Below are 24,514 nucleotides of genomic sequence, written 5' to 3' on the forward strand. Positions count from 1 at the left end.
TGGCTTCTGCCTCTGCTCTCGCTGCTCAGGTGACTTGCTCTCAGGTGCTCGCCCTGTGCTCGGTCCCTGGAAGGTGTGGGGCCTCCTGGAGGCAGGCGCTGACAGTGTATTGTATTCCAGGAGCTGTAGACACGGAGGCCCATGCTCTCTGCCTTTGGTGGGCACCTGGGGGCTGAGCCCTGCTCCTCGCCCGGCTCTGGATTGAGCCGGTGCATTGGAAGCCTGACTTGCCGGTGCCAAGATACACGTGAGGTGGCGCTCCTTTGGATGGCAGATAGAGTGATGACGGGCCCAGGACCAGCTGTGAGGCTCTGATGACAAAGCTCTCACCTCCTGGGGTCCTGGCAGAGATGCCTTGCTGTCCCTAGGTCCCAGTCACCCAAGGGCCTGTGCTGTCCCTAAAGTCCTGTCACAAGCCACCTCTATCGACTTCCAAGTCCCCCACCTTGGCCTCTGCCTTCCTTCTCCAGCCTCCAAATTGACAACCGCTACCCCCCCGCCTCCCCCCTGCCCACTACTCATGACAGATTCTGACCAGGGTTTAAGGGGCACATGAATTTCTCTAATCTCAGAAAAACAATAAAATCCTGATTCTACCACTTAACAGGCTGTGTAGCTCTGGGTGAATGAGCTTACTTTTCTGAGCCTTGGTTCCCTCATTTTTGTCCCTGACTAGTAATACTGTCCTCATTCAATTGTGAATTGAATACATAGTGGATGAGTGAATATGCGCCACTCATTTTGTACTTTTGGTATTGAAAGTCTTAGCTTTAGAAAATTTACTCCTAATTTTGAAACATTATACCCTAATGCCCACACATTAGTGACTTGGAGCTAACTATTTGTTACCCCAAAAGTAAGAGTGATGGCCAGATCGATGATAAGGTTTTTGCAAAAGAGGGAGACATTTACATGGAACTGAACACAAAATTGACAAACCTGAGTGCAGGAACTGAGTAATGAGCACCACAAGCATTTCTTTCTCTTCATGAAATATATGCTTAGCACCTACTATGTGCCAGGCGTTGTTCAGGATACATAGATGAGTAAGTCACAAACAAGCCTGTCGTCCAGGCACATACTAGTACAGTGTGGTGGGGCAGGTGGTCCCGGGGGTAACGAGCAGTGTGGGAGTGAGGAAACACTATCGGGCAGGTAGAGGCAGTGTGGTGTGGCTTTCGAGGAGGGGAAGGCTGGTGGGTTTCTGAATGGGAGTGGGGCACCTGAGGAACAGCAGAGGAGGAAGGAGAGGATGTGGGGTGTTCATATTCCAGGAGCTGTATTGTCCCTAAGGTCCATGCAAAGCTCCATCTCCCAGGCCGGGGCCCTCAGCTACTTAGCCAGGCCTTAGGTCCAGCCTTGAGCATCTTCAGTTACTGCCTCTCTCTTGGCCCACACATCTCAAGGATCCCATTGAATTCTAGCCTACGCGGCAGTGCGGCTGAGCAGGGATTTTACTGCCCCTCCTAACTGGTTTGTCTTTCATCCTTAGGTTTTCCTATCTAAATTCAGGCTACAGAGAGGTGGAGAGCCAGAGTCTCCAAGATTGCACCGATGTCTGCGCTCAGAGCACAGTGTGAGCTAGATGAATTGATTTAAACTAGGAAAGAAATATTGGGTTTGCTTATTCCAAAAAAATCTTGGTAGGGTAATTTTCTCGTGAGGAAAATGGCTTCTGCAGAGAGTTTTAAAAATGGTATTGTTAGAAACTGGTAAATATAGTCATGGCAATTTAATGTACCTTTCCTTCTTGTGATCAGACCCAGTCAGATGTCACATCCCAGTTCAATCAGCGCGGATGAAAGTTCCTCTAAAAGCTAAAGCTAATTAAGTTCCCTTCTTCCTCCCTCCCCACCCCTGTCACCAACTATGATTTCTTTGTTCACTGATGCTGATGTTAAAAATAAATCGAAAATTCTTTGTCATTTTGGGAGAAGATTTGTCATTGCCAAAGAGATACTAGAGTGTAGAACTGAAAAAAGTAAAATAAAAAAATTTAGGGTATAAAATATAGGAAGAGTGACTTCCAGGTAATAATTACACTGGGACAAGTTGGATGCATTTGAGCATCCCGATGCTGAGCTGCCTCAAGTCTTTCCCCAAAACAGTCTAGGTATAAGGGGGAGAAGACCAGTAGGAAGCTACTGCAGTGGTCCAGGGAGACAGCAAAGGCCCTGATGAAGTGTGGCTGCAGATGTGCAGGAGGGAGGTCCGCAGGAGGCATTCTGAGGTGGAATCAATAGGACCCAGAGGCTGGTAAGTGAGGGGTGTAGGATGAAAAAGGAGAGGAGGCTTTGAGCAGCATATTTGATAAGGTTTCTCAATGTCTTTGTGGAAAGATAAGTTGAGGGATAACTAATTGGACCAATGTATCCAAAGTACCAATGCATGCACTGGTGGGTCATTGTCCTCTGACTTAGGGTCCAACCATTGGCTTTGTCTTAGAAATTTTATTTTTTATTTGTATAATAACATAGAATGTGAATTCGTCAAATTTCAGATGTCAAGAATCTATAAGTGAAACCAGAAACAAAAAACAAAGTCCAAAATGTCAGAGAGAGAGAGAGAGAGAGAGAGAGAGAGAGACTCTGAAACAAAAGATACATTTAACAGGGTTACCCTTGGAACCTAAGCCCAACTGCTTCAGGAAAGGATGGTGAGCTGTGGCTTCACAGCAGCACATGTGGAAAGATCTATGGGTTTACTTGATTCTAATTTTTTTTTAAAAAAAAACAAATTTTTATTGTCTAGAAATATATATAAAAAGAAATTTCCCACAAAAGATGCTATTCTCTCATTTCTCCATTTTCTTCCTCTTCTTCTACACCCCTGATATAAAGGACATTATTACACCTTATTAAAACTTCACCCAGGTGTCCAGACAAGGCTCCATCTATGTATTCTTCTGTGTTTGCAAGCTGCATGTTCATATAGCCATCTACAGATACCAGGTAGCTTTGTACTCCATTCTCCACTTTCACCATTACTGGCTTTCCTGTTAAACCGTTGAGGAAAGGTTTGGGATTGAGGGGCAAACTCATCGCGACGATGAGCAAATGCTGTAGGCTACTTGCTCGTCGCTGACCCAGCTCTTGTCCGTCCCTGGTGCCTAGAGCGCCTACCCCAGCTCGGACCGCGAGAAAAAAAATCTGACTCTAAGTTTCAACAGGAGGAAATACTATACAGTCTCTCCTACCAACCCTCATGTGATCTTAGACTGCATCATTGGAAGCTTGTGTTTTGGAAAAGGGAGGTGACAGTCCTGTTCAAATCTGTGCTGGTTAAATGACAATGGGCATCACACTCCATCTAAGAGCAGCATGGGACCGCCAGAGCATGTCCAGAGGAGAGCAAGCACAATGGTGAAGGGACTAGAAGAGTCCCCCATCCTAGCATCATCAATACCACCATCTGCTAGTGCTTACATCTCACTCAACCACAATCAATGACATAGACACCATCCTCCCCATTGTACATAGGAGGAAACTCGCCACAATTTGCATGAGGGAGAACTGATACCCCAAACCCACGCTCCTTTCATTCTTCTTCACTGCCTGAGAGACTGTTGGGAGATCTAGGGTTTAGAACCAGAGCCGGCCCCTTGCCTGGTCCCTGTGGTCCAATCACCTTGTCTCTGCAGTACTCTCCTCTCCCACCTCCAGCTGGATCCTGCTTCTGCGTCTCTGGTACCGAATCAGACCTCCCTGATCGCGACCCTGACATCCACCTCAGTTGAGAAGTGCTGATGCCGAGAAGACCTTTCACGAGGCACATCGTATTCACCCCAGAGCATAACTGACCTGGAGCATGCGTTACCCATCCTTCTTGGGCCAAAGCCATGCAGCTGTGACAATCAATCTGCCCAACAGGAAGACAGCTTTGGAGTCTGGGTGGCCAGCGTGGCTGGTGGGCTAGGCCAGTGGTCGGCAAACTCATTAGTCAACAGAGCCAAATATCAACAGTACAATGATTGAAGTTTCTTTTGAGAGCCAATTTTTTTAAACTTAAACTATATAGGCAGGTACATTGTTATTAACTTAATTAGGGTACTCCTAAGCTGGCCTTTGCTATAAACGTCCTCAATCTGATCGAGGTATGTTTGCTGAGGTTGACCCCTTCCAACTCTCCCATCCACACTCATCTTGTATACTTGTTTCATCTATCTCCTTTCTGAAAACTGACTTCTGTGCATGGGCCACGAAGTTTCAATCGCACTGTACGCGCGTGCCCACACGTGGTATTTTGTGGAAGAGCCACACTCAAGGGGCCAAAGAGCTGCATGTGGCTTGCGAGCCTCAATTTGCCAACCATTGGGCTAGGCAGCCAGATCCTGGGCCTCGATGAGAAGTGGAAGTTCCCTGGAGAGACCAGAATTTCCTGAGCTCTTATTGAAACACAGCCACTGGGCCCACCCCAGAGTGTCTGGTTGGTTCAGTAGGTTCCAGGAAGGACTGGGGATTTGCATTTCTGTCAAATTCCCAGGTGCTGCTGCTCCTGACGGGAGTCTCATACTTTGAGAACCACGCTGAGTCCATGCAGTCTCAACAGGGGTGACATGGTCCCCAAGGGGCTGAAAATTGGTTCTTGAGGGGGAACCAAAAATCTCACTCTTTTTACTGTAAAGTAGATATGCAGACAGTGCATAAAACAAAGGCATGGCTGAGTAACAAGAGATGGAGTTTGAGAACCACTGGACTAGCTGACAGAGGACACCATTGGTTCCTTTTTGTTCATGAGGGGAGAATTATTAAACCTGGCCGAGGGACACACAACTCCTCCCTGTCCTGCCACCCACTGATTCCTAGTCAATTGTAACCATAGTCGGGATCCATTCCAGGCCGAACTAAGCACCTGTTACGTGCAAGGCATGCAGGGCTCCGTGGAGGTAGGTCACGGCGGGCGGGAAGAGCCAGGCTCTGTGGGGACTGAATCACAGACACAAGGTGGGGTCCTCTCTAACACACAGTTAGGTGGGGGCTTTGGAAGGGGCTTGTACAGCTGAGGGGTCTTGAAACCTAAGCTCCATCGGCTCCATGGCAGGTCAGCACATTAGAGAGCCGGTGGGTGGTGACGGCACTGCAGGTGGGGGCAGAACAAAGACGGCAGCCAGGCAGGGCTGGGCCACTGCCCGCCGGGGTGCGCAGGGGGCGCCTGTGCAGTTGGGGCGTGCAGTGGGGAGAGTGCCGCCCCGCTGAGGAGCCTGGGAAAGGTGTCCGGTGGGAGCCCTCATTTGGGTTTGGGAAGAGGCGCGCCTAAGGAGAAGAAGGGGAGGGCTCCTCGCACTTGGGCGCTGGGGAGATTTGCGGAGCAAGGGAGGGAGGAACGGACAAGGGGGTTTCCACTGGATGGTGCCCGGGTATGTTCTGGGTGCTCACCCTGCCTGGATGAGAAGACAGATAAACACCGTCCTCTAGTTGGTCACGGAGGCTTACTTGCCACAAAGGGCAGGAGCTGCATTTCCCAGAAGGTCTCTGGGCGCAGAGACCCCTTCTCCTTGTCCAGTAGCCACAGCTGACTCCCCCTTCCCCATTCAGTCCCGAGAATTAGCGGCTGCTGACAGATTGTGCTTGCTCAATCTGAACACTGCGGCGGGCGGGGTGGGGGCGTGGAGCGTCACCTGCCAGCTCTGACAGGGGAGCCATTGGTCATTTGGCCGGTGGCCGATTTGGATTTACAGCCCACTGGCCAGGCCTCCTCCGCCGCCCGGCTGCCTTGGAATGAGAGCTGTCTGTTATGTCCTCCCGGGTGGCAGCTGTAACCACTGCAATTTTCCCAGCGGACACCTCGAAGGAGCCGGTTATTTTTTAAAAGGGCAGTGCATTTGTTCCTCATGGGCTCCGTCACACCCATCAATCAGGACTCACTCTAACAGGGAGATTTCTGCAGCAGGGCCGGGCGGCTCCTTAATGCACGTGGCTAGTATGGGTTTAATTTATGCTGAAATGTAATGGAGGGATTCAGAGTTAGCCTTCTCTCTGGAAAGATGTGCAAAAATTGATTTCAAACAGTCAATAGTCCTCTGTTTTATGAACCGAAGTCTTGATTTATAGTGTTTGGCTTTCTTTGTCCAGCGGGCAAGTCTCCTATCCTTTTCTGTCACCCTCTCCCTTCCTCCCTCTCTCATGCAGTGAGCTCTCACTCCACGCCAAGCGCTTTGTTGGGCACTGGAACCGAGGTTGAATAAGGCAAGGTGTCCAACTGTAGGTGAACACCAGTGAAGAAACAGGAGCCAGAGCCTCACAGGGAATCGGTGGGTCCCATAGAGAGGCTTTCTCAGCCTCAGAACGATGGGCATCTGAGACCAGGTAATTCTTTGCTGGGGCGACCATCTGGTGCACCGTAGGGTGTTGAGCAGTTTCCCTCTTCCCCAGGTGTAACAACCAAAAACGTCCCCAGGCAGTGCCAAATGTTCCGGAGGGTTAGGGGCAAAATCACCCCAGCTGACCACGGGGGACCCTGCCCTAGACTGGCCTCCTGACCGGACCTGCCCCCGCGCTGCCGCAGTGAGCTGTGAGCAGGAGCAACTCGCTTCTCTCTTCAGGCATCTCGTTTCTTATTTGCAAAATGAGAGCTGGGAAAGATCTCCATCTCAATCCCATGAGTCTGAAAAGTTTGGAGTTGTCTGTGTAACATATTGGACCATATGCTCTGGACAGGGAGGGGTAGGGCCTATGCTTCACCATACAAAGTGCCCAGCACAGAGCCTGGCCTCCATCAGCAAACACTCGCAGACGCTGACTGTGTGTCAAAGAGACAGGGCCTGTGATCAAGAAGTGGACATTCTCTATGGAGAGAGAGGTCTCAAGAGCCCGCCCGAGTCCCAGGCTGCCTGTGTTTGCATCCTGGCTCCGTCTCACACAGGCTGGTGACTCCCAATACCTTGCTTATTTTCTCTGAGGGTCACTTTCCTCATCTGTAAGATGGAGATGATAATAGTTGGGACCTCAGGGCTGTGGTGAAGATTCAATGAAGCAGAATAGCGCCTGGCATGCAGTGAGCGCTCAGTAAGGGGTAGCTATGGTGGCTGTGAGGATGAGACAGACTACTCAGCACAAAGCCATGATGGTGCCATGCCCAGCATGTGACACACACGAGTGAGTCCTGCCAGTGCTCAGGAGGGAAGAAAACCCCACAAGGGAGAGATAGGACTATGAGGGGTGCCTCAGAAGGTTGCATGTGTTTTGTTTCTGGTGTGTGTGTGTGTTGGGGTGGGGGGGCTGTAGGGTAGGAGGGCTGTAGTGTGTGTGTGTGTGTGGGGGGGGGCTTTGGAGAAGGCTCAGAAGAGTCCTGGACAGCCAGATCTAAATTGCTCAGAGCAGTGTAGTGACCTGCCTGCAGCCACACTATGGCAAGGATCAGAGCCAGGATTAGCACTCTAGTATCTTTTTCTTTTTTAAAATATTTTTATTGATTTCAGAGAGGAAGGAAGAGGGAGAGAGAGATAGAAACATCAATGATGAGAGAGAATCATTGATTGGCTGCCTCCTGCACGCCCCCCACTGGGGATCGAGCCCACAACCCTGGCATGTGCCCTTGACAAGAATCGAACCTGGGACCCTTCAGTCCGCAGGCCGACGCTCTATCCACCGAGCCAAATCGGCTAGGCAGCACTCTAGTTTCTTGACTCCCACCCAGGGCTACTGTTATCTGGTCAGCGCATTTTCTAGTGAGAAAGATCTCTGCGTCCTAACTGTCCAGAGTTAAACCAGGGCTTGTATTGAGAGCCCTTAGGGCAGGCACGGGGCAGGGAGGGGCGGAGGGCTGGGTGGTGTCAGCTGGGATTGAGGACACCAGCGCTGGGTGGTGTCCTATAAATTCAGAGAGTGCTGGGCCGATGCTTGCTTTCATCTTTCCTATGACACAGAAAAGGCAGGGTCGCCAAGTAAATTGGATGAGGGAGGACATGTAAATAGGGGACAGATCATTTCCAAGCAGCGAGCAGCAAGAACTGCAGGCGCCCTGTCTGCATTCAGGTGAGAGGCTAATTATCCATCAGCTCTCACAGAGCCTTGCGGCACTTCATTGTCTGACGTTGGGTGTTGGCAGCGACTTACTCGTGGGCCGGGCCTGAAGCTCACCAGAGCAGCAGCCCCCGGAATGCATGCCGCAGCTACTGCTAACAACGATGGAAATCACGCTGCCTTCCCTTCGTTCACGTGCCTTCATGGACAGTGCTGATCCCTGGCAACTCTGTTGGCCTCCTTTTCTATAAGTGAAAGCTGAGGCCGAGTGAGGTTAACTGACCTCCCCAAGGGCGTATGGTCATAACCTGATGCCTCCTCCTGTGGGCTCCTTATGCTCTGTACCCTCCTGGGCAAGGCAGCCTCCGGGAAGGCCCCGAAGGTCCCCACCTCCTTGCATTCACATCCTTGTGTGGTCCCCTCCCACGTGGCACCAGGGTGGGTCCGTGTGAGCAGTAACAGACAGTGGAAGTGATGGCATGTCGCTGCTGGGATTAGAGTGTAAAGGACTGGGCCTCCCTCTTGTATGGTCTCTCCCTCTCCCTGATCTCTTTCCTGGGGGGGAGAAGGCCACCATGTCTTGACTGGCTCTATGGAGAGGCCCCCATGGCAGGGCACGGAGCCTGCCGAGCACCCTCATAAGCGATTCTCCAGCCCCCATTGAGTCTTGAGGTGACGGAAGCCCCTGCTGTCTTGCAACCTCCTGAAAGACCCCGAGTTAGAACCCCCAGCGAGGCTGCTACCAGATGTCTGGCCCTAAGTAACTTGAGAGAGTAAATGTTTGCTGTTTTATAGATGCTAGATTTGGAGGTAATTTGCTCCACAGCAGTAGATTATTGGTGTATCTGCTATCCTGGACTGTTCCAAGGAATAAAACGTACTGCAGGGGATTCATCCCTTTGGGTTAACTGTGACCATCTCCACAGACGTCTTACAAGGAAGGTGCCCCTGGGAGATGAAGTCACTACTTAAGAAGCATCCTTTTTTATGTTTACAGTGAGCCATTTATATGTGGCCATATATATTTTTAAATTCAGAACAATAGCGCCTAATGTACACATATTGGGCAAGACTCAAATATGGGTCCAATATATGTGGAGTCTTTATTGCTTGTCTGTTTTCCTTTGTTCCTCACGATGCCCCAGTTTTGTGACATAATTTTTGCAGAATTGAACTTGAGCAGCTCACAATGATACGCTGGATCCCACAACCCCAGATGCTTGTCCAAACAAGCAGATAGAAAGCAGGCTGCGGGGGGGGGGGGGGGGGGGGGGCATCGGGGAGGAACTGGCCAGCAGAGAGGACCTCCTTGCCTTGCTATTCACGTGAGCTTCCTAATCATGTGAATTTTATTTTCCAAAAACATCTCGGATGAGGTTGAGGGATGCTTTGGGTCTGAAGAGGATGTGGGATATCACGGTGGTGGTGGGGGAGATGGGAAGAATGAGTTTATTTATTGAATCTGTTTTCTTTATGCCAACGTGAAAGTTCTGAATCATTGGGAGAATGGAAAAGCATAAAACATGAAAGGCACCCGAGGGGGGGAAAATGAAAAATAAACTTTGATGTGTTTCTGCAGACTGCAAAGGGCCGCTCGCTCCTGCTCACAGCTAGCTGTCTGGAGGAAAAGGCCTCATAAATAAGTCTTACTAAGGTGTCCGAGTGTGGATTTTGAGCCCATCCAGAGAGTATTTGCACTTAAGAAGGGTAGAAAGCTTGAAAACAAAGGAACACAAATAGAGGACTTCGGGCGCCCAGTAAAGACAGGAGAGAGACACTGGTGGACCCCAGCACAGTCAGCTTGCGGGTCTGGGTGCCCGCACAGACACAGTGAGTGGCAGAGGGTGGAGGTCAGACTGCCTGAGTGGGAATTTGGGCCGTTCTGGCTGTCCGTGGTCTTGGGCAAGTGATCTAGCCTCTCTGGATTGTCCTCATCTCTAAAATGGGATGCAATGGAAGTTCCTACCTCACACATTTACAGTGAGATAATGCTTAACACAGACCTGCCACACAGTAAGACTAAAGGTTAGCTATGACAGCTATCTTATGTTTTATTATAGGCATGTAATAGCGACATTAACTCCAGCAGTACTAGTTAATTATAGTAATATTAGTATGTTACAGCTATATAATAATAATGCCTAGCAAGTCTCCCTGGCCATGAGCAGAGAGCACAGTTCAGGTTTCACACACATGCCTGACTGCCCCTCCCCCGCCCTTCACAAAGCTGAGCAGACAGACTGGGGGATCTTGCAAGAACTGAGAGCCAAGTGGGCCCACCATGTGGGTGAGGGTGGTTGTGCTTCTGGGAGGAAGGGTTGGGGAGCTTCCCCTGCTGCCAGAATCTGGGTGTTACCTCTGAACTTGGCACACACAGTCCCTCTCTGGACAATGGGAGCTCTGTGGCTTGCTGGGACCAAGCCAAGATATCCAACTGGGTCAGCAATGCAGCCACAGAGAGCAGGCTCCCAGCTTCAGGTCATGCGTGAGAATGTGGGCACAGAGGCCTCCCAGCCTCGGGTCTGTGGGCACCCGGAGGGTCGCCCTGGAATCATGTGGTAGGCGGCCTTTCTGGCACCACTGAGCTCTCACTGGGGTACAGTCCTGCACCACCTAGCCCTCCATGATGACGGTCTGTGGTCAGTCCCAGCAGAAGGGGCCTGTGTGTCCCTGGTCAGGCAACAGTGGGTTCCCACTAAAGCCTGGATCTCTGATTCTTGTCCCCGAATGACTGGCCAAAGGGGGTACAACTGTGGAGCTGCTGCTGCCTAACGTCCGGTTACAGAACTGTAACCAGTACTTAGCAGAGATATCACTTAGGAATTTGCTTGCTGGTACGTGGGGGTGGGGTAGAGAGGAACAGACTAAACCAGGGGTGGGCAAACTTTTTGACTCGAGGGCCACAATGGGTTCTTAAACTGGACCGGAGGGCCGGAACAAAACCATGGATGGAGTGTTTGTGTGAACTAATACAAATTCAAAGTAAACATCATTACATAAAAGGGTACGGTCTTTTTTTTTTTTAGTTTTATTCATTTCAAATGGGCCGGATCCGGCCCGTGGGCCGTAGTTTGCCCACGGCTGGACTAAACTAACCCTGGCACCTCTTATGTTCCAGGCCATCTGCCAGGCACTTCACATTCCTTTTGTCTCTTAATCCTCACAACCAAGATAGCAGTAAAATTATTCCCACTTTACAGGCCAAAAAACTGAGGCTCAGAGAAGTTGAGCAACTTGCCCAAGAGGGCACAGCTAGTAGGAGGAGGTAGGGTCAGGATTGGGACCGTGACTGTCTGGCTCAAACCCCCATGCTCCACCACGCGAGGCAGTGCCTTGCTGCGTCAGGCCACTGTTGTTTCTCTCCTGGGCTTGGAGGGAGGGCACTGTCAGCGCCTGAGCTTCCAGCTTTGGGGCTTCTTGGGCTGTGCAGACAGGATGTCTGTCCTCGTGTGGCCATGCTGTCAGGAGCAAAGGACCGGGCGGCCCTCCCTCCCGACAGGGTTCCCTTTTCCAGTTCTTAACGGGCGCTTTTGTTCCTTCACCTCTAGATTTTAGGGGATAAATTTGAGAATGACTTCGGGGCTGCAATCTAGAAATCTGATCCCCTGTGAACTCCTTTTCTTCCCAGCTATTTCACCGGCTCTCTCCCTCCTCAGCAGGCGAGCTGCGGTCAGGCCAGGCTGCACCTGCCTGTAATTATAGCCCTCTCACTGCCCAGCTCCGGGCTCTGAAACCTGAAGTTCTCACAAGTGCCTTTCCCCTCCCTAATCACTGGTTGGCAGCCATTCCTCAGAGCCCGAAGGAACAGGTACGGCTCCTCCCGGTGCCTCCTTCTCCCTGTTGCTTTGGAGATAAATCCGGGGCCCCACCCACTCCTGGCCCTGGGCTCAGAGAGCTGGAGACTGGGGTGGGAGAAAGCATTTCTTCATTGTGCATTGTTGTGTTTTAATTTACATTCATCTGGAGAGTGGCAGATTAGAGGTTGTGAAACTATTAGGGAAAACAGCTTCTAAAAATACAAGTGTTGCTAGCATGACAGGCCAGATTTGGAAAAAGGGCGTCTTGCGTTTTCTCCCGAGGTGAGAAGACAACAGAGTAATTATCCAATGAACGGTGCCCGCTCTCAGAGGAGCGGCCCTGCCAAACGTTCAGATGCCTCTCCACCCACTCAGCTACAAGGGGCATCCGAGGGCCCTGTAAACAGCATTCCCGATTAGCCCGAGGGGATCGCTGTTTCAGAAAATAAGCAGCGTCAACATTCCCGCCCCCCCCCCCCCCCGCCCCCGCAGGAACTCTGGTTGTCTTGGTGGAGGCCGCCCTAGCATTTGGGGACCCGAGCTAGTGTGTGGGCTGAGTATCGCTGGTGCTCCTGCGCTGGGGTCTCCTACAGGCCCCATCCCCCTGGCTGCTGTCCTGCGAGCTACCTGGGCCTGCCACCTCCCAACCCCCCAAGTTAAGTCCTGACCCCACCACTCATGTGGGCCATTCTCTGAAACTCACATTCCTATTTTAAAAATGTATTGGGTAATAATCCCTATTTTGTGTATTCAGGGTAAAAAAAAAAAGTATTGCAAATGGCAAGGACCCAATGAATATAATTTTTCTTCATAATGTAAGCAGGTAGGCTACAGCTGGCCACGCTATTTGATAGGTGCTTAAATGAATCACAGACAGTTGAATCTCAGGCCACGGGGAGGTATTTTGGGGCAGGTGACACTTTCCGGTGTCCTTCAAATTCTCTGGAGAGGGCCCTCTCTGCAGCTCATTTGCGGGGTCAGCTCTGTAATGTCACGAAGCAGAAGAAGGCCAAGAGGGACCCCGGTTATTGTTTTTAGCGTTTACAGTGCACTTTCGAGTGCACACTGGGCGTTAGCGAGCAGCCACCAATGCCACATGCATTTTGCAAAAGACAAAACCAGACGTCAAGGTGAAGGTCCTTCCTCAAGCGATCCAACTAGGACTCCCAAAGGCCGTTTTCCTCCCCCAGTAAGATTTAATTGGGGAATTCATCCCTCGGTTGATGGGAGACACTGGGGTGTGGCCCTCACAGAGGGGTCCCCAGGTGTTAAGAGAATTATTCAGGGGAAGAGGCTTGCTCGGCTGGTCCTTGTGTCCTGAAGGTTGGACAGGTCACAGAGAGACAGCCCCTAAAGATTCCAAGCGGAGTCCAGAAGGCAACAGAGCTTGGAACGTTTTCCTTCCGAGGAGCCTAACCAAAAACGAAGACATTCTTACAGGTTGCCGAGATAGGAGGGGTACAAGGGAGACTTCCAAACACCTATTGCAGTGCAGTGCCTAACTGAGATTTGATAAATCGAGGTTGGGTGCCTGGCAGAGAAAGGAAGCTGAGGCATAGGGGCGGCTGCCTGGAATTCAGTGGCCAACCCAACGGTGGGCCCTGGTCTCAGAACCACCCAATTCCTGAGTTGGAAGGAGCCTTAGGGATCAAGCAGTCTGCCTGCCTTCCTGTATCGATGGGGAAACCGAGGACCCAAGTTTCACAACCGTCCCCAGGCCACACAGTTACTGGGGGCAGAACTTGGCCTCCTGACCTCCCAGCCTCCCTGCCACCCCTCACGCTGCTCCCGGCAACAGGATTTCAGGATGCTTCCACGGCAGACACACGATGACCCCAAACCCCACAAATACCTCAGCTGAATTTCCTAAAAATAACTGTTGTGAACAACTTAATGTGTTAGAGGTTCTGGGGGAGGGGAGGGGGGAGAATATCCTGTTAATCTGCTAATTGCCCATGTATTTCAGTCCCAGCTCCTGTGAATGAGTGTGTGCGCTAAGGAAATGCTATAATTGGCCTGTTTGGGCCACACTGTTCTGGAGCAAGAACTGTCAGGTAGGAAATTATAGGACTGATCAGCAAGAAATACAAATGCAGTCAGTTTTAAGTGACAAATGCCTGGAAGCTATTTATTAAGGGCCTGTCTTTTGCTTTAGGAGCACGGTGGACTGCTCAGATTGACTAGGCAGTTTTTTCATTAAGAAAAAAATTTAAGTGCCAAATAAAAGCAATGCCATTACCTGAAAGCAATAGCACTGACGATGTCCCAGGCACTCTCCAAAGTGTTGTGCACGCATTCCCTTCATTTTATCCTCACCGCAAGATGTGAGGTGCGGCTGATGCCCTCAGCACCATTTACACAAGAAGGAAATTGAAGTTCTGGAGGTTAAGTCATTTACAGACTTAAGGCCACTTAGTAACTAAGCAGAACAGCTGGGACTCCAACTAAAGGGTGCAGCCGGAACTACCCTCGAAAACCTTTTCGTCACTCGTAAAGTGCGGGGTCCATCCTCTTTTTCCAAGTTGATCATCCGATGAAGGCATTTCTTTCAGTTTAGGGGCCAGCTGTGCGACATGTAAGTGCACGTGTATGTCAGCGTCATACCCAGAGCAGCAGGATACTCACATGACGAGGGAGGCCAGGAGGAAAGTGTGCCCATCTCCCACTTCACACCCACGTTGGGCACCTGCTCACCAAGTGGTCTGGCGAGTGAAACCATCCCCCGGTTCCCTATGCACTGTTAGCTCCCCCTCTGGTGTTGCTCCCTGGTGGTGTGTTTGCCAAGCACCTCGAGTTGAATCCTTTCAAGTTAAATGCATCTAGGATGTGGTTCCACTAAACTATCCCCCAAGCTTCCAGGTGGCAAATGAACCAAACAAACGAAAAGCAAAGCCAGTTGTTTGGCTTCCCTGGGCCAGGGTTCCATCTCTCTCAGGCCACGAGTTTTGCTCCTGTGGCTGCTGGGTGGCGGGAGCCATCCTCTACCACGCTCTCTCTGGGCTGTGCTCACATCGTACATTCATCCCAGGCACCGACTGCACACACTGCCCAGACTTTAGGGGGTGGGGACGCACTAGGCACAGGACCTCAGAGGAGAGAACCAATGAATGGGTACAAAACCATTTGGACATTTGCTGGGTTTGCAGTAAGTTGAGGCCATCCAGCTACCTAACGAGGGTGACTGTCCTGGTTTACACGGCCTGCCTGATGTAGCACCCAAAGCCCCCCACACCAGGAAATCCCCCAGTCCCAGCAAACTGAGGCAGCTTGTCCCCCCGCACCAGGGAGACGTGGAAGGAATGCGGCGGGTGATACTGACACAAAGAGTAGGACCTGTCCAGGCGCAAACAGGCAGAGGGACAGAGGTCGTCTCCTTTATTCCAGTTTTATCCGTTCCTCTCACCCCATCCAAGGGATCATGAGCTTCCATGAGCTTCCAGCAGCTCTCCTGGCTGCTGCTCCCCTGGGCCTCCCGGCTTCCACTCTTGCCCTCTTCCAGGCCCCTCTACACACAGCAGCCGGAGTTATCAAAGCAGCGCATGGTGCAAAGCTGATGCTGCCATTCCCCTGCCCACGCCCTTTGATGGATTCCTATTACTCCCAGAGAACCTGGTCCCAAGGCGACCCGAGCCTGTAGGAAGGGTGCTGAGTGATATGGTCCCCGCCCACCGCTCGAGCTACTTCCTCCTTCCTCCCACCTTCCCGCCACGTTGGCTTTGTCCGTTCCCAGAGCACTTCTCACTCCTTCCCCACCAGGAAGCTTGACTTGAAACCAATTTCCTCCCTGTTAGACCAGTTAACTCCTGTTCATCCTCCAGGTTTTGGTGTAAATGTCACTTCCACGCTGTGCTCTGTAGCATTCTCAGTGCACTCCGTTTGCAGCTGATTTTAGTGAAGTGTCTTCGAATGAGGGGGAGAAGGTGTTTTGAGAGTCAGCGTACCCAGTGGTAGGAGCATGAGCTGGGGACCCAGAGAGCCCGGTGGTGACTCCTACTTACTGTGTGACTTTGGGCAAGTTACTTACCCACCCTGTGCCTCAATTCCCCCATAAGTACAAAGGGGATAATAATAGCATCCACCTCAGTTTGTTGCAAGGCTTAAATGAGTGAGTATCGGTAAAGCCTTTTCTAGCACCATGCCCGGCCTACAGGAAGCGCTACATAAGCATTTGTTACGTAAGTAAAATGAATTTTCCCCCAGCATGTTGCTCACACCTCACGAGTGGTGGTTATTATGTTGCATTTCATCAAATGTGCTGTCTCCTTTTCCCTTGGATGCTAAGTTCCTTTTGAGGGCAGGGACTATGATGTAGGCATCTCTCTGTAGGTGGGTGGCTCAGCAAGTGTCCAGTTACCAACAGACAGAGCTGGAGAGGAATAGCACGTGATGAAGAAGAGTTGGGATGCCAAGGACAGAACCAGATACCAGAGGCAGGCTGCAGGCTTAACTGCTCATACCGGTCAGCACGACCGCGGAAGACAGGGTCCCAGGGTTGGTCCTCAGGGAGTTAGTGGCCCGCCCTCTGAGCTAGATGCAACACCACTGCAGTCACCCAGTGTTTCCATAGGAATGTTCTCGAACAGCTCGTCCTCAGGAAGAAAACCCGTGTGGGCCGTGCCTTTTAAAACAGCCAATAAGACTCCAGGAGTGATCTGGAATGGCTGGGAATGTCCCTTAAAAATGCCCCTTTTGAGTATGGAGGGAATGAAGATATTTGATTAACAGATACATCTCCCAGAGAATAAATTAGAAAATACTCAGCTCTCTTGCTTTTATAGCACTTGTTGCAGAGCTATTAAATTACCGATACTAAGTAGGGAAAAAAAGAGGACTCATTAAAAAAAAAATTGATTTGGGACAATTTGCTAAGAGACGTTTTTACTCAATGAGCATGGCATGATGGGAGGCAGCTGGCTGTGCTCTTTCACTCCCCAAGTTTACTTAAAAAGTAGGTGGTGACCCGTCTTCTTGCTTTAAGTCCGTGGTTTATTTTGGGGAGTGGAGTCTGAATGCTGAGTGGTGATGTGGCAGTGAGAGAGGAAGGGAGAGCAGGGCTCCCTCCACCCCCACCCTTTTTCCAGGTGAAGCCATGAGGCCCAGAGAGGGCAGGTCACTTACTGAAGACTCAGGCCTGCCTGGCTCGAAAGCCCAAGGAAGCTCTTCCCACGTCTGTACCTGAGTAAGACAAGCCCGTCCGCAAGCTGACTTGACTGTGTAAGGGAACGTGGGGCAGCGTGTTAGCTGGAGAGGTGACAGGGCGACGGAGGCGTTCCCCCAGTTCACTCTATTATGATGATTTAAAGGGCACACCTGCACTGCACAGGCTGCCTCTAAAGGGGCAGAAGAAAGGACTCCCATCAGTCCCTTGGTGGCCGGCGTCGGGAGGCTGGGGGCTGGGCTGGGAGGGACATTCTTTACCACACCAGTTTGTGTCTTTCATAAGTTCATACATGTGAATGCATTACCTTGTTCAAAGTAAAGAAAAATTTAAGAAGGAAAATAAGAGAAAGATAATATATGCACTTGCTAAAGAATTTTGTCTGTAGCCCACTCTACATGGCTCAATGGCTGACCTATGAACCAGGAGGTCATAGTTTGGCTAAATTATGAACCAGGCAGTCATAGTTCGATTCCTGGTCAGGGCACATGCCTGGGTTGCGGGCTCCATCCCCAGTGTGGGACTTGCAGGAGGCAGCCGATTAATGATTCTCTCTCATCATTGATGTTTCTATCTCTCGCTCCCTCTCTGAAATCAATTAAAAAAAAGAAAGAAAATAATAACAAATGAAATACAAAGCATGGTGATAGGCCTCCTCCTGCTTCTGGCCCTCCAGGCTCTCCTGCTACACCCCCCCCCCCCACACACACACTGTCAGCTACTGCTATTGTTCCAGGGACTCTTTCTGCACAGACAAACACACATGAGCACATGTCCTCTTTTGACACCAGTTAGACTAGGCCATACACATGGGCGGCATCTTGATTTTTCACTTAATACATCTTGAAGGCTATTCCACATCCGTACGTACAGGTCTGCTTCATTCGTTTTAAAGGCTGCACAGTGTTCTTCTGTGTGGATGCCCCATGAATTATTGATCCAGTTCCCTGTTACTACACATTTAAATTATTTCCAGTCTTTGTTACGATAGATCGCCCAACAGTGAATATTCCTAATATGCCTTTCCATACACGTGCAGGTCAATCTGTGAGATAAATATTTAGAAGTGCATTTGTCGGCTCAAAGGATATCTGTGTGTCTTTAATTTATAAAAATTGCATGTGCAGTTTAAAATTTGAGCGCTATTGCCATACGGTTTCCCTTCACCGCGAGGATGTCGGTTGCTCACAAATGGGAAGTGGAGCAAACCGTCTATGGGGGAGAAGTCGTTAGAGACACAGTGCACTCAGCTGAGAGCTGTGAGGGTTGGTGCTGCGGCCACCCCAGGGCAGGGTCGGGAATCTGGGAACTCCCTCTCCCAGGGGGCTTGGCTTTCCCTATGTCAGTTAATCTGTGGGTTTTGGGGGAGCACCCATGGTGTGCATGCACTTTACCAGGAGGTACAGGAACTAAAGACTCTGAAATTGCCCTCAGGAAGTTGTGGGCAGCTGAGAAATCCCTTCTGAGAAGAGAAGCAATAACACAAGTTCTAAGGGAGGCTTATGGATAACCAGGAGTTGTTGGAGAAGTCAGATCACTTTTAGCTGGCGTGGTCTTGGGAAGACGTCTGAAAAGGAAGCAGAATTTGACACTAGCTTTGAAGAATGGCTAAGATTTTGCTGGGCCAAGAGGAAGAAGGTGGGTGTTGAGGTGGGGGTATAGATTCTTAGTTTTTAAGCGACAATTAACTTGAGCTGACCACACGCCAGATACTGTGTGAAACAGTCACTCATTCATTTGCTCAAGCAACGTGTCCTGCACTCCGACTATGGGCCAGGCACTGTCTTGGAAGCCTGGGAACTTAGGCAGCAGGCACTTTCATATGTATGTGCCTCATTTTAGTTTTTAAAATATATTTTATTGATTTTTTTACAGAGAGGAAGGGAGAGAGATAGAGAGTCAGAAACATCGATGAGAGAGAAACATCGATCAGCTGCCTCCTGCACATCTCCTACTGGGGATGTGCCCGCAACCCAGGTACATGCCCTTGACCGGAATCGAACCTGGGACCCCTCAGTCCGCAGGCCGACGCTCTATCCACTGAGCCAAACCGGTTTCGGCTGTGCCTCATTTTAAAGACAAACAAACGGAGGCCCTTGGAGGTTAAATGACTTGCTCAAGCTCACCCAGCTAGTGAGTGGCCAAGCGGTGGATTTAACGTTGGTCTTCTGATCCTAATTGTGCTGTTCTCCCTCAACAACTGCCGAAGAGCAAAGGTACAAACGGAGAAATGCAGAAGACACGTTTGGGAGACAAAATATAGGTCATATTGTGAAAGGCAAATAGGGCACCAGACCCGAGGTCTATTCTACTTGTCCAAGCTGCATACCCTTGTAACAAAACAATTCCGTAAAAAGGTGACATTTCTGTGGTCTGAAATTTCACGCCTCATGCAAGTGACATTTATTTTTTTCCTGCAAATTACAACCTGCATTGACATTATTAAGGAAATCACATGGACCCAGCAGAAAATGAAGAATTCAATTGATTATTTTTATTGCTGTAGAAGTCCTTTGTAGGCCGGCTGGGCAGAGACCCAATTTCATTTGCTTGTAATATTGCAAACGCCGCTAATTGCCTATCTTTAGTGAAGGATAGAGACAAAGGAACAATCAAAGGTATTTATTAGAAATTCTGTTTGGACAAATTAGCTTCGCATTTCAGTGGTCTTCGTCTCGGTGCTGAACACCAACACTCCATGTGTTAACAAATGACAGTGATGACATCGCCTTCCTACTGTTTGGACAGTTGTTTCTGGCAATGTCTGTAAAATACGGTGGAATTGATTATTTTCGGGCTGATTTCTTTTTTTCTGCAGAGGTTGAACTATCAGTGGATTGCCATTCAATTCAATTTAGTAGTTATGACAGTTGGAATAACTACACTGCATCTTAATGTGTGTGTCTCATGCATAAATCACATTGTTTGCCAAGTGATAATGAGCAGAGAAGCTGCTAGGAGGCTGAAAATCAGTTCTCAATAGACAACTGGATCTTATAAGTTGGAAAGTAGGAATTTGTGGACCATCTGAGAGTCCAATGAACCTTTGCATCGACTCTGGGGCTAGAGACCTTCAGAATGTGGGCCACATGGTCAGTGCAAAATGAATCTTTATTGATATGACATCTTTTCAGTGTTTATAAAAGTTGCCTTAACTCTCTAACCTGATGATTCATTCATTCATCATTCATTCACTCATTCGTTCCTGAGCGGTCAGTGCTGTTGGAGGTATGAAGAATCATGCATGGTCTTTGCTCACTGAATTATAATCCTGTAAAGATTACAAAACAAGTGCGCAGTAATTCTGGTCATGTAAGGTGGGAGTGGTCCAGGCATAAAAGCAATGTCCTTGGGAGAAGCAACATGCCATGGACTTAGATCCAGACCCTGAGTTCAACTCTTGGCTCCTACACTTACCAACTATATGACCTTAGGCAATTTACATAACCTCCCTAAGTACTAGTTTTCTCATCTGTGTGATGGGGCCAAATCACAGTTATACCTACATGATGGGGTTGTGAGAGCAGTAAATGAATGAGAGCTTGTAAAGTGCCTGGCACTCAGCTCAAGAAAAGCAAGTTGTACTACTGCTAATTACTATTATTGTTTCTTCTTGGAGGTAAGTTATTACTTCTAGCTTGGAGTTAAGGCAGGTGGTGGTGGAAGTTATCAGAGATGGCTTTAGGATGGGCCAGGCTTGGGTACACTGAGCTGGCAGGAGGAGGTGGACCTTTTGGGGGCAGGAGCTGAAAGCTAGAACCTGGGCAAGTAGGAGCGGGTAGGTGCAGGGTATATCTCTCTGACTGGAGTGAGGGAGTTGAAATGAAACTGGAAAGGTAGGTGGATCAGATCATGGAGGAACTTGTGGATCCTGCAGAATGTCCTGTGATTCAAATTTTCCCAAAGAATCAGGCCAGACCTCATAGGTCAAGGGGAAGTGACATGGTGCTTGAGGCCTGGATCCTCTGGAGATCAAGTATTTTATCATAAAAAAAAAAATTCCATCACTACATAGCCAGGCAATTTCCTAAATTAAAGCCAGCAGAAAACCCAGGCATTTTCTATCTTTCACATCATCCATCTTTAAGACTCTGGGAGCTTCCAACAGGGACAGGCAGGATGAACGGAGACATGTTTTCTATAGGATTCAAGGGAGAAGCATTAGTAATGATATTCGAATCCTTTTAATTTTCCTCTGGGTGGAGTTTTGTGCCCTTTAAGATGACATAGTGAACCTCCCCCCTAACCCCCCAAATTATTAGATTTCAAAAGCTCCTTGGCCCATAAAATGTTTGTGAGCCCCACCCACATGTCCTCTCTCTCAGCCCTTTCCAGTTCTGTCCCAGGAGCCCGGGCCACTGTGGATGAGCCATGGAGGTTTTCTCACCCTGCTTCCATCTTTTATTTCTTTATTCAGATAGACTGAGGCTCATGGAGCCTCAGAAGCACCTTGCCCCACGCAGAGATACATCTTGGCAGAGAGAATGAAGGTGGATTTCCTTTTTTAAAGGTGAGAGATGGCTGAGACCCTTTTCTCCCTGGCAGAAACTCGATAGATACCCTGCGGGCTTCATCATCTGACGCCTGTGGACCACAGTTGAAGGGAAAATATCTTTAAAATGCAAAGGAGCCTGGGCAGGGGGGACTCCTACCCAGAGCTCAGCAAACACTGACTGAATGGGAACTCAGCCTGATGCCTCGGTGGTGTAGGACCCACTGTTCCTAAACAACCCGCTCCTGACTGGTGCAGATTGAGTCAGAATGAGCCCTATTGTTGTGGGGGTTCGGGAAGAACCCTGGGCATCGTGCAACTTCGCAGACTTAGAAAGGCTACAGAGTTGAAGGCCGCAGGAATTTTCTCTGAGCTAACTGCTAACGGGCAGCAACCGAAGAACATTTTGCAGCTCCCCAAACATGGGGCACACCATCCATCTGATTCTGACCTCAGCCCTGTGAGGAAGCCTGTCTCATAGGGGAGGACACTGAAGCTCGAAACGGCTGGTCCAAAATGTCACAGCTGGCACCTGGCAGAATCGGGGCTTCTGAGAGTCCAACGGCAAACCCTGTGCTCCTTCCACAGCACCAGGGGCGCCGTGCCACTGCCATTGGTGGGCAGCCAGCAGAATAGGGCCCCGACGGGCGGAAGGACTGACCCTGTGCCCTAGCTCGTGTGCATCACTGTCACTGTTTGGACCTCAGTGTATCCAGCTGTGTGACGGGGGGGCGGAGTCAGATTTACATGATGATGCCGGCCTAGGAGGGAGGCATAATTACTTGGCACGAAGGAGAACTCAAGAAGAACTAGTCTCCGTCACTCCCTATGGAGTGTGTCCCTTGGAGGATGGTGGGTAAATGTGATGTGGATGAAATGGAACAGGAGAGGAAGGCCCCCGGCACCATGCGTTTCCCCCTGGATATCGCATTGGGCTCTGCCCTGGGACAGCCTGGTTTGCTTCCTCCCCAGGGAGCTCTGGGAGCAGCTGGCTCTCGGCGGCACCGGAGACATGGGGACCTGGACGTCGAGCAGGTGGGTCTGGGCTGGAAACCCAAGGCCATCACTTCTGTGCTAATCACCCAGCCCAGCTGAGACTCAATATCTTCACCTGTAAAATGGGGTCCAATACGAATGCTCTCTTCCCAGGGTTGTGAGCAGTGAGACAATGCGAGGGACGGGCGTGGCACGCTGCCTGGCGTGAGAAGTGTCCCCTAAGTGACCTGTCACTTTTATTGCTAACATTGGTTCCCTGTTCACCCTGTGCCAGGCCCTGTGCTGATCACTTTGTATAAACTAACTCACTCAATCCTTTTAAGCATTTTTATTTTATTGATTTCCAGAGAGAGAGGAAGGGAGAGGAAAATGGGAGTGACTGGCCCTGTACAGCTTGTATAGGTGGGGATGGTCAGGACGCTTGATCTTAGTGAAAGCAGCTTGGTACATTGAAATGAGCAAGGCATTGGGGTCAGAAGAGCCTGGCTGGCTGGAGCCCCGCCTTTGTCCCTTACCCACTGTGACTTCGGCCAGGTCACCTCACCCCTGGGGCTCACGGTCCTCTTGCTCAGTGTTTAGAGTATTGCAGGAGATGCAGGCAAAGCCCCTCCCTGCGCCTGGCGTGCAGTAAGTACGCAGGACGTTTTAGTCAGACCCATAGCTGAACCAGCCGTGCCACGAGGAAAATATTAGCTGGAACAGTTTCTCCTCCTCCTACCTCGGCTGCTGTCCCCTGGAGCCCGGTCTGTGGGTTGTCATTTTGTCTGCTTGCCTTTCATCCTCCTAAAGTCTCGCTAATCGCACATCGCACAGGAAGTGGGTGGGTAATGGGCTTCTCTGTTGTTCCACTGGCCGCCCAGTGAGTCTCACTGTTTTGCTTTCCTCACCACGGGGCTTCTCACACCCTCTAATGACTGTTTTTCTTTCAGAAATGGCATATTTTTAGACAAAAGCATTTCCTGTAGCTCATCTCCAACGCTCTGCTTCCTCATCCGTGTCCTCGCCTCTCTCTCTGGTCACATAAAACCCAGCCCGCAGCCTGAGCCAAGCCATGCAGGAGCCATGTGCTCCCAGCTGCCTTCTCTGTTCTGAGCTGACACCGGGCGCCCAGGGGCCAGGCGGGCGGGGCGATCCTTGGTTGAGGTTGGGCCTGAGGAGTCGGGACTTCGGTCCTTTGCCTCCCCCGCCATCCAGCTCCCCTCTGCCAATGTTGGAGGGTGGTGGTTTCGGAGTTACCCCAAACACGCACCTTTCTTAGTTAAACCCAGATTGAGTGACCCCCCTTCCCCTCTTATAACAACTGGACCCACTGGGTTTGAATCAAGGCTTCTCCATGAGTGACTTAAATGCTTAAAGCCTCAGTTTATTTGTAAAAGGGGGATAATATTAGTAAACCTCACAGGGCCATTGTAGAGGTTGTAGGAAATACAGTGTCAGTAAAATGCTTAGCACCATGCCTGGCTCTCAGTTGCTCTTATTATATCTCATTTCAATGATTATAATGATTTTATTATAATTGCATTTTGAATTTATAACATTTATAGTTTCATAATTTCTTACTTATAATTGTGTATATGCTTTACTCTCTATCCCCCCATCCCAGCCCCACCCTCAGACTAGGAGCCCCTCGAGGGGATGGGCCAAACCTTCTCTACATCTGAATACAAAGGGCAGAGTAAGTCCCCAATACCTGTCTGAGGGGCGAGGAGTGTGGCCCAACACCTGCAGCACCCCTAAGAGCTTAGTTACATTTGGCAAGTGTGGAACGCTCCCAGCCTGTGCAGGGACACGGTGCAAGGCAGGAGTCCCGCCCCAAGCGAGCTCTAGTGGAGAGATGGCAAGAGTCAGAGTGAGAGCAGCCCGGGGCGTATTCAGAGGGAAAGGGCACGTGGCTGGGCTGGTGGAGGCAGCATTACCAAGGAGGACAGCTGTGGGGGCTGGGGGAGGGGAAGGAGAGAGAGGAGAGTGAAGGACCCTCAGGCACCTCCCCTATCTAAGTCTCTACACAAGAAGGATTGGATAGTCATGCTTTTCTGTTTGGTTTCATTCATTCATTCATTCATTCATTCATTCAGTTAATTCACATATTTGCAGCACTGACTCTAGATCA

General features: G+C 50.1%; 2 protein-coding genes across 2 annotated transcripts in view; both read right to left on the minus strand.

Annotated features, from left to right (window-relative positions):
• LIPC (lipase C, hepatic type) overlaps positions 1–24,514 on the minus strand; it is a 145,569-nt gene that overhangs the window by 63,797 nt on the left and 57,258 nt on the right. The gene's annotated exons all lie outside the window — the stretch shown is intronic.
• On the minus strand, positions 2,787–3,041 carry LOC308526510 (small nuclear ribonucleoprotein F-like; the record flags this gene model as incomplete). Its single annotated transcript, XM_081101616.1, has 1 exon — positions 2,787–3,041. The coding sequence occupies one exon, from the start codon at positions 3,039–3,041 to the stop codon at positions 2,787–2,789; it is 255 nt and encodes an 84-aa protein (XP_080957742.1).

The sequence above is a fragment of the Myotis nattereri genome (genome assembly GCF_964212035.1).
Source record: "Myotis nattereri genome assembly, chromosome: 1".
Taxonomy (NCBI): Eukaryota; Metazoa; Chordata; class Mammalia; order Chiroptera; family Vespertilionidae; genus Myotis; species Myotis nattereri.